Consider the following 11,049-nt stretch of genomic DNA (forward strand, 5'->3'; position numbering starts at 1 on the left):
TATATATATATATATATATATATATATTGTTGCTTTATTACTACTAGTTTAGGAAACTTGATTTTATTACTATTAAAGGACAACCTATAGTTGAAATTACTCGTGATAATTTTGTCATCACCATAGATTTCTACACGTATATTCTGATTTTGCTGCGTCATTTGCCAAGCATACGCATAAATTGCCTTTTGATCATTTAGTAGGATTTGATTTACAAAATAAAATGTACTAAGCCATGAAACATTTTCGTAGGAAATTACGAGTATATAAGGAATGCAATTATGCGTTTATTTGTATTCGCCCTGAACGTTTCTTGTGTGAACCATTTTGGAGAATCCATTCCTGTAAAGCTTGGACCAAATGCATGCATTGTTGAATTGCTTACTAAGATGAAATTTACAATGTCAAGCATTTAACACCATGCTAAGATATTTTTGACTCCAAAATTCTTTGCAGGTAGTATAGTTTCTGCAACCTCACCAGCTGCATCTGTTCATTTTTCTCCCTACAACCCTTCACCCAATCTCAAATGTTGAGTAGATTATGTCAGGTGAGGTTATATTGGGTTCTTTTGAAGAGCATTGCGATATTGTTTGATGTAGAGTTCATCCAACTATCAGATGACTTGTGTGGCTTCTGGTTAAAAGCCGCAATAAGTCTCAACTGGTCTTTTTGCACAAGCACCATCAATGTAATTATCCAGACATTTTTTTGTATCAGGAGAGCAAGTTTTACATCCGGAGTCCGGAAATCCGGACAATGGCCCGGATGCAGTGAGGAGGGCGAAGGTCCGATACCTCCCCTTCTTAGCTGCATTTGGGATATTGTCCGGACATTCACAGTTCGGATGTAAAATTTTTTTTCTAGGAGAGTTTATGATGATCATCGCTTCGAATGTGAAGCCCGTGTTTGACTCCCTAAATATTATGTGTTCCTATTTTATTTAAAAATTTGAATTTAGGGAATATTTGAATATATATATATATATATAGTCTATTTTATCTCTTTTTGTGCAGTGTTGTATTTTCTTGTCATCTTATGGTCCTTTCAATATAAATAAGACCCCTAGGGCTATATTTTGTGAATATCTTGAATTGTTTAAAAAAATTAGGTTACAACTCCGCACACTCTATCCGTCCCCAATGTTTTCAAGCCATGAGTATGAAAATGACCTGCTGACTGTTTGCAAAATACTCTGTACACTAAATTTAGAGTCTTAACCCTAATACTTTGATTCACTCATTGTTATCTTGAACAAAAAACATAAAATCTTGAAATCTAATAATGCCTTAATAAAATATATACATACAAACACAATGAGGGATTCTCCTATATAAGCAAAAAAAAAAAAAAATCAAGTAATTTATGCAGGACTTCACTGTTTGCAAAATACTCTGTACACTAAATTTAGAGTCTTAACCCTAATACTTTGATTCACTCATTGTTATCTTGAACAAAAAACATAAAATCTTGAAATCTAATAATGCCTTAATATATATACATACATACACATGAGGGATTCTCCTATATAAGCAAAAAAAAAAAATCAAGTAATTTATGCAGGACTTCTATACCGACCATACACGAGGTTTGCGAATTTCAAAGATCGTCTTAGGAGCAATGCTTATGCAAGGAGACGATCATAAAGTTTATACTCTATTTAGTAGTACTTTAATAAGTCTATATACATATACATACAAGTATGTATGTAAAATAATAAATTTAGCTTGATTGCGTGTACCTTAATTCTCAATGGTCAAATGTACAATGTAATGCACTTAAAACACTACATAAAAGAAATTGATTGCGTTTACCCTAATTCATTTTCAGCGTTTAGCCGAGCATAATATTCATCTGTTGTGATGATCTCTCAATAATTCAGAATCAGAATAACGAAGCCCCATGTCCATGTCAAGAGAACCTAATCTCAATTTTATTTCTAAATGATCCAGATGCATGACTCAGAATAAAGCCCAAAGTTTTGCATAAAAATAGGTCTTCTAAACTGCAAATATTTTCTATTTACAAATGAATGGGAAAACATTTACCTTTTCCAACCATACAACCTGAATGCAAATTAGAATTAGTATATATATAAGATGTCCCTCCTCAAATTTGATCAACATAGATCTATAGATATTACATTTACTCCAAAATGAGTGCATTATAAAATTAATTCATTAAACATATAGTGCATTCATCTAACCCATTTTTTTCTCCTAATTACAAACAATTGCCCAAGAAATAAAACAATAAATGAATGAATGAATAAAATTTTATTGATCTCAAAATTGAAGTAACTACTAATAACATATATATGATCTGAATCAAGGGGCCCCTGATAAGATAATCTCATCCAATTTGATTTTTGGAAATTAACTAACAGAAGAGTTGGAATTCATCACCATGAAATATACTGACAGCCAAATGAACTCAAATTTCTGATGGAGTTGAGCTTCCATGTTGACTCGAGTCTTCGTTCACCCCTTTACGGCATGCCTCCCAGAGTTGGGATTCAATTCCCAACTTTTTTAACTCCCATAATGCACGCTCCACTGTGAAAATGCAAGATAAAAACCAATAAAATAAATAAAAAAAAGTTGTTAAAAAAATGTAAGGTTTCAGAGTTTCAGTCATTACAAATAAATTTAAGATTTTCAAATACAATGCATTTAAAATACTCGAAATTCTAAATATTTGCAACCAAATTGCCGCCTAAACGAAATCATAGTAGATACAGAACAAAAAGATCATATCAACATATGTTTTAGTAAAATGAGACAAAAATTAACTGTTTAGATATTGAGCGCCTAGTTTTCGGCAAAAGAAGAATGAAGTCTGAGAGTTGAATTTAGTCTTACAAAGAGCACATTGCTTGCATTCCATTGGACTTAAAAACACTACAAACAAGGTTTATACTATAAATGTTTGACATCCCTTTTGCCACATTAGTTGAAAATTTTCTAAAACTCAACAAGAATAATGTCATGGTAACTAGCGATGGAATCTTAATTATAGACTTTATCATATATAAAATTACCTTCCACGGCATCCTGTGAATTCGGCAAATGTACGCCATTATCAATCCAAAACTGTAAACGATCATCAGCAATATCCTCTTCCAGACCATGATTCTTAACTCTTCTCCAAATATAAGTCAACCAGGCCTGAAAATCCAAACTTGTCTGCTTCAAAAAGTTCAAAAAATAAAAAAAAGAAAAAAAAAGGAAGTGTATAGAGCAGGCAACATTATGGATTCAGAAGACTGAGTGGATGCTAGAAAGTACTAACAAGCAATTGGAAAAAACCAACCCTGTTAATCAGCAACAATACGAGTGATTTTGAGTTTCTTAGGATATCCCAGACAAAAGATGGCCAAACAGAAAGGGGCATTTACATACATACCCCACAATTCTTATGTATTCACATATCCAACACCTAAACTTTCTTATTTACATAGATAAAACTCTAATCATTAATCTCATAAAAAATATCACTACTACTAACTTTTTAAAAGTACACCTTTTCATGCATAGGCTCATGAAGTCAGCATTATAAATGTAAACATCAAACTTTAGGTGTTAGACATAAAAATACAAAGAAATTGTGTGGTATGTATGTACAATTTCCTTAAAAAATATGTATTCTAGTTCCCCACCCTGTTGGGATCCATCTTTTCGGTCATTTTTTCGGCAAACAAAACATGGTAGAAGAGGAATTGATAACAATGTTTGAACGCTAGAAAAATTATAAAACTAGAAGTTGTTGAATCTAATCAGGATTTGCTTTAGAATAAAATCATAGTATGCTGAATATACAAAAATTCAAACAGTTACTGCATACTACATGGTGGAAAACACAACGGTGCGCCTCCACAATTTCCTAAATTTACACAAGAAAATACACGTTGGTTAAAGTCTTCACAGTGCACATATCTTACACATATTGGATTCATCTTTTATAATTTCTTACTACTGGAAGTACTTAATGAAAGATGGACGCCCGAAGGTACAAAGGATGATACCTCATTACCTCATATTTTTCTTTAAAAAAAGCCACTACCTTAGTTGACAAACTTAGTGTTGAACACAAGTTGCAGTAGCTCGAAGCCCTAGATGAAGACAATAACCTTCCAAAAGATATCTACGACTTGTCATGCATTTTCCATACAAGACGAAAAAGACAAATGTGGGGTCGAAAGGGGATGCTGGGATGAGCTTGAATAAAATCTAATTCGAATTTATTCAACTTATCTTTCCTATGCAAACCAAGTTTTCACTCTCTCCTTGCCTATAGGCCTCGCCTGCACTTATTAATCAAACCACTTCTAGGCTACCAAAAACTTTAATCCAAACTTCATATTAAACAGTATTTTGCATTTTATGAGCTCCACTCAAAAGCTTTCTTCAAACCATAATTCGGCCTACTCATCTCACACTTGTGAAATAGTCTCTAAGAAAGTTCATTAAAATTTAGATTTTTTGTTTTTTGTTGGGCCTTACGAAGATCCTTCCATCAACTGACAAGATACATAATAGATGCGAGTGCAATTTAACTGATTGAATATATCTCCAATATCATTTCACATCTCTTTGAGATGATAGAAAGTCTGCTTTCTTTCCACCGACCGGGCTTGCTGTAGATCATGTTTAGAAAGAAAAGTGCTCTAATCAACCTGAGACCACTGACTCTCGGAAACTAGAAAGAAATCGCCTTCTTGATATGGATCAAATGACTTTGTGCTCTATGTTGATAGGTGGAAGATAAGATCTATTTGCTTATCCATCTGATCGTTTTGTTTTCAAAACGGATGAAAGACGATTTCTGTTGATTGACCTCCTTCTAGTCATGGACACCCTCTCTCTCGTCTACAACCCTTGTAGCACTCTTTCTTGGTTCAGCCAACGATCCTATACCGACGTCAACCGATGCTTCGACTTGGATGGCTTTGTAGGCACTGCCCTTTTGCTTCTTCTTCTGACTGATGCATACAACCCGTTGTTTTCTAGTAGTTCTTCTCTTTGTTTGGCATTCATGTGCCACAACTGTATGGGCGGACTGAGAGAGAAAATCTTCTCTGTAAACGGCTTACAGTACTCGATGACTGCATACGTCAAAAAATCCCGAAGGGGACCAGGCCACAACTGTGGATTTTTTTATCCGGATTGGAAAATGCATCAAATTGCATGCAACATACGTCTGAAATGAAAACCTCTCCTGCGGTGCCATAAATGAGAATCGAACCCACCACAACCCCCCTTCCACTACTTTTGTTTTCCAAGGTGATTCCCCTGTTGAGACATTAGTTTATCGCTGAGTCAGCAATGTTTTTCCCGCTCCGGTACTCAAATTGATTTTAGGCTACGAAGGTATGAAATTGTGAACTGCCTCGACAACTGTATATGCATCTTTTTTGGTAAGCTAGCGCCTTGCTAAAGGGGATTGACTTGAGATACACAGACCTCTGAAGAACCTACCGGGATAAACCCTAGGCGTCGTTCGCAGCCTATCATACATTTGACACAGCAGGCCGTAGCGAAGGACGAGTCGTTCCTTCACGTTGCGCCTGCTAGTCTAACATACAACCGGAGGCGCGGAGCGAAGCAAGGGAATTCAGACACGACTGAGTTACTCGTCTGAAACTGCTACCCCCGCTGCCCTAACCGTTGCTTTCATAAGTGAACTTTGAATCCGCTTACCGGTCCTCGGTCTATGTTTCCTTTACCCGCAGCTAACCGCTAAACAGTCTACATCAGTAGCCTCACCACATTCATAACTCGCCATGCACAACAGACCTCTTTTAGTTTGTCATATTTCTTTATGAAAAACAATTCAATTGGATGGCCTCTGCGTCTGATAACATTCTAAGCAAACCAATAGAAAACTCCCCCGACGCCTCCTTGCTCCACACAACCTGATCATTTCAGGTATTCTATGCACCGGAATAGAGTGAGAGATAAATTCAATCACCTAAATCCATCAGCAATAGCACAAAATACATCACTCCTATTTACACAAATCCAGTAAAATTGAACCATTTAGGTTGAGTGCAAACAATTCAAAATATTTCATTTAAACATATTAACAAAGCTTCTAAAGCACAATAAAATTCTTAAAAAAATATAAATTTGTCAGATTTCTTATCTCAAAAAAATTTCTTTCTTAAAATAGATATATAGCAAAATATGATCACAAAATTTTAATAATTCTACTCATTCTTAACATTTTCTTTTCCTTTTCCTGAAAACAACATTTATAATAATCTACTGAACTATGAGATTTAATTGGGTAAAGAGATCTAATACATAACTCCAATAACCTAAGACTTTAAATAAGTAACATAATCTAATTTTATTCCTTATAATCATTATAAAGAAAATTATTAAAACAACAATTGTCTAATAGTACCTAAAACATTTCCTTTAAAGAACTCTAAAAAAATATTAACATTTAGAATGTTATAAATACTGTTTTAACACACGTACAGCTGATATCGGACTAGTTTATTTTTTATATGATTTTTTCTCTTATTTCAATTATTACTTAGCATAGAAGGGAATATTCTCTCTCAGCTTTAGAATATATCATATTAGTAGGATTAAGTTCATTGGTCGGGCCCAACTTTGTTGCCCTACTTGTATATGTGTCCTAAACATATTAAATTGAGAATCCTTTTGGCTTCATAAAACTCAAATTTTTCGTCCAACCTATACAAGTTTCACATTTATATAGAGGCTTACTTTTGTTGCACTACTTGCATAAGTTATCATTGTTATTTATTGGCTCACCTTTGTCGAAGTATCTTAAACATGTCATTGTCAACTTATACCCCAGTATCATAATATTTCTTAAGCTCAATATATTTTTCTAATTAAACATTTAAATAAACATATGATTCAAGTTAAAGATTTTTCTAATTAAACATTTAAATAAACATATGATTTAAATATATTTATCTTGAATAATAGTGTATACAAATATGCTGTTTATACTACCATATTTTTTTATTTAAAAATGCCCAATTAGCCAAATATTTGTATACTCAAAATAAACTTAATTGCATGCTTGTATTAACAATCACACGTGAATAGTAAACTATAAATTTTTTCCTAATTACGAAGAATTTCTATTGTGCTGCACACAAAAATCTAATTAACAATAAATGTACATACCACAGATTTCAGAAAATTTGATTTCAGTATTAGAATTTATGCCATCTTACCCACTCAATGATTTACCCCTTTAAGATGAACACTCCAAAAATACTTCCTTTCATAAATAATCTCAATATTATTTCTCATGCAAACTTTGAAATCTATCACTTAACCACTATTCTTCCCTTCTCATCTTTCTCTCCTCTCCTAATCCTCTTTTCTCTTCTTCTTCTTCTTCTTTTTCCCCTCTTCTTATCCTTCTCCTATTTCCCTTCCTTTTTCCCTAGGCTACTCTCGATTTCAGCATTCTTATAGCCTACAGAATGAGAAATTGAGGTTTACGGAATGGAAAACGAGAAGAAAAACACTTTTATATATACTAAATACAAATATTATCTAATCATCTTAATCCCAACCATCCATTTATGGATCATTCGTTGCATGCATCCAAAGTGGAAATTTGGGATTCCACTATTGTGCTGCAATAACGAGAGCAGTAATTTTAATTTAAAACCTCAGGAAAATTTAATCAAAACCAACATTAATATCTTAATTTTCTCATTTTTAGGAATTAGTATACATATGAAGATTGTTTTAAGGAATAGAATATAATGGAGTGAATTTTTATAATTTTTGAGAGAGCGAAAAATATTCTTGAAAGTTAGCAAATTGAGCTCTTAGAAGTTTGTCGGCGATAAAAAGTTTGGGGTGTGGTGCCCGTAAGAAGCTGTCGGTCTATCACGTGAGTGAAAGATTTTATAAATAGTAATATTTCAAGTGATATATATATATATATACATATATATGAAAATCAAACTGACCCCTTATATTTCATAATTTAAATGAAAAAACGCTTTACCTTAAATCTTGTATCTATCCCGAAGGATAAACACAAGACTCGAGGGGGTGAGACTCGATCAAATAAACTAAGAAAGATATGACATATGTTTGACCTGCAAAACTGTTTTATTTGCCGACAAATTCCCCTATTTAATATGAAAAATTAAATAAGATTTATTTTAAGCTGGGTTCGAAAAAATTTCCTATAAGGACAAACCCCTATAGTTAATTACATCTTAAATGACTGAAGTCACTTAAGAATACTCTCGATAAAAATCAGGAAAAATTATCTTCGAGGAGGTCAAAAGGATAGAACTTTTCAACGAAATCGGACAAAGAGGTGTGCAAAAGGGGAATGATTCAAACTTGAAACATTTATTGTAGCATCCAAAAAGGAAGAACTAGGGAATACCACAGATCCGAAGGAGAACCTCGGTGACTTCCCAGTTTACCCTATGGTTTGACTTCAGTTTCAAGGAGAAATGTTCAAGTGTTTTACCCTGCCAATTTTATTTAACTAGAACTTACATTCGCATGAAACGATCACACAAACAACCTGGAAGATGTGAGGATTTAGGTCGTAACGAACGACAACCTCAGAATCTTAAAACGAGTTAGGGCTTAGATCGTACAACAGAATTATACAAATGCCTAGCGGATGTGTTTGAGGATTTATATTGCTCTAGGCAAACGACCTCGAGTTCTTATGGCTTTGTTGTTTAAAGCTAAGGAAGGATCATGTTTTGCTGTTGAAGATAGTCGTGCTGCCCACCGCACTAGTTCCAGCTCCTTGTCGTGACAAATTTAAGTTTTCTAGGATTTCAGGTTATAATGTCAAATCCAACAGCCTTATGGTTGTAGTTCTTTAGATATTTTACAGGGAACATGTTGAAGTTGCACAGTGTATAGTATAGCAGTAGAGTATGTAGCACATGCAAATAGTAGAGTATGCAGTGAAGAAAGCAGTACAACATGCGGTATAAAGTAAAGTAAAATGTATAGTAGAGAAGTGATTATAAGAGAATAACATGCTATAAACATAAAACAAACCTGTATACCTGGGAGATCCGCTGTTCCTTATGTGTAATTGATGCAACAGGTACAAACAACAAAACTTGAGGAACCAGACTGAAAGGCTTTATATAAATGAAAACAAAGAAACATTATCCAGAAATCTCGAGAAAGATCGTCAAAAGATTCACGACAAGAGAAATGAGAGAAAATCGACGAATCGACAAATAGATTAAAATCGTAGAAAACACGAAAAAAATCCTGAAAGAGGACCGCGAGTGCTTTGTCCAAAAAATTCGATAATACATATGAAAAAGTCCGAAAAGAGGGGACCGCAATCATTCGGGTAGGGGCTAGGCTCAACTATATATTAGTACTCGAGGGTCGTCGAAGACTACTCTCGCTCCCCGGTATGTATAAAGCCCGCCACTCAACTAGAAGGGTGTCTTATTGAACATAACTCAAGAGGGTATTCCTTAGCCTAAACAGGTGATCAACATGTGGACAACCAATGTTTAAAATGTATTTAAAATTTATATTTTCAGCATGCACATAGGTTTCAAACATGCAAAAAGTGGGTTGTATCAAATTTGTTTTTAGCGAAAGAATGTATATTTTTTTTGTTTTAGAAAAAAGGTGTATCTGTTCTTATCAAATTTATTTTTATTAATTTTGAAAAGTAGTTGTCCACGAGTCGATCGCGCTGTCGGGCATAAGGCTACCAACAATCTAAGAAGGTTCGGGTCAACTCCCGCTAGTCTTGTGTTGGTGAATTATATTGTCATCCTACAGCTCACCGGGTTCTTGAATCGGATTCTGATGGGTTCCTGAATCGGATCCCAATGTTGTAGGATGACATATCATTCTGCTCTATCTCCGGTGTGCCTTTGTCATCACCGCCCTAAGCCCCGAAACAAAACCGACCTACTTGCGACTTTGTTTGATGGCTCCACGTATAGCAAAAGGCTATACATAGACACTTATATATCAGACATAAGCATAAAAAACCGAACCAAGAAGCAAGAAAAAAAAGAATAAAAATGGGGTGAGAGAGAGGAGGGACTGATTCTAAAACATCAAAAAGAACGAAGGATGAATCAGCTCTCAAAACTCGTGACGAAAAAACCTGAACAGGAAAGCCCGAAGATTTTTGAATTAATCCGAAAGGATATCATTTTCTCACGTTTTCATAAGTGGATCAACCTAAGTCAAAATGACCTCCTAACGCCGGTATCCAAATATCCAAACCCCAAAGATATCTTTTATGAAATCAATTCGTCTCAACCAAGTATTCTCCTGAAATAAAATTCGAAAATCTCCCAAACTTCACAATTTAAATGAAAGGAATATAACCCTGAGACGAAGACCACTTATACTTCCAAAAATCATGTCAACATTCAAGTTATTCAATTCCAGACTACAAAGAGATGAACAACAGCTAAGGCTCTCGGCCAAGGCAACCCACAAGGGAGGCAACTACTAAGGCTCACAGTTCAGGGCAGCAAGGAACAGCTGCTAAGGCCCACCACCAAGGCCACCAAAAAGGAAAAGGAGAAGCTGCCAAAGCTCACGGCCGAGGCAACCAACAAGAAGGACCACCACTAACAACCATTAAGGCTCTCGACCAAACCGACAAAAGGAACCAACCAAACTAAGGCTCAAAGCTCAGACAACCAAAGGAAATACCATTAGTTATTTTAACGCGCTCCCTTGATATGCATGAGAGGATAAATAAAATGATTATAATTTTTGGGATGACAAACTTGATTCATCAATAAAATTCAAGCCACTCAGACTCAACAAGAAGAGCCATACAGTCCCAAAAAACCCCTCAATAGGTTCACGGGTTGGAATAGGAGAAGTACAGGACAGCCACCCAACAAGCCAGGCCCTCGGGCAAAGACTTAAAACGAGCCAAACTGAGCCCCTCAACTAAGGCCAAAAATCACAGCCAGCAAATGGCTGAAACCGAGTCCAAAACAAGCCAAAACTGAGCCCAGCAGGGGCCAAAGCCAAACCAAATGACCTACCAACAAGCTCACGG

At 35.0% G+C, this 11,049-nt stretch overlaps 2 protein-coding genes across 7 annotated transcripts in view; one reads left to right on the forward strand and one right to left on the reverse strand.

Moving 5' to 3' along the window:
- LOC110018035 (DNA repair protein XRCC2 homolog) overlaps positions 1-947 on the forward strand; it is a 43,975-nt gene extending 43,028 nt beyond the window's left edge. For all 3 annotated transcript variants that reach the window (XM_020715254.1, XM_020715256.1, XM_020715257.1), the window contains one exon: positions 457-947. The gene's annotated coding sequence lies outside the window, so the exon portion shown is untranslated. The remainder of the gene's footprint in view (positions 1-456) is intronic.
- Positions 948-2,236: 1,289 nt separating this feature from the next.
- Positions 2,237-11,049, reverse strand: part of LOC110025090 (coiled-coil domain-containing protein SCD2-like) — a 151,831-nt gene continuing 143,018 nt past the window's right edge. For 2 of the 4 annotated variants that reach the window (XM_020725371.1, XM_020725364.1), the window contains exons 16-17: positions 3,041-3,185; positions 2,237-2,555 (exon numbers count right to left, since the gene is read on the reverse strand). In XM_020725371.1, coding sequence (XP_020581030.1) covers positions 2,434-2,555; positions 3,041-3,185 — 267 coding nt within the window. In that variant the 3' untranslated portion in view covers positions 2,237-2,433. The remainder of the gene's footprint in view (positions 2,556-3,040; positions 3,186-11,049) is intronic. The other 2 variants (XM_020725381.1, XM_020725387.1) reach the window with 2 other exon arrangements.

This window comes from Phalaenopsis equestris, unplaced genomic scaffold (assembly GCF_001263595.1).
Source record: "Phalaenopsis equestris unplaced genomic scaffold, ASM126359v1 Scaffold000002, whole genome shotgun sequence".
In the NCBI taxonomy this organism is placed as follows: Eukaryota; Viridiplantae; Streptophyta; class Magnoliopsida; order Asparagales; family Orchidaceae; genus Phalaenopsis; species Phalaenopsis equestris.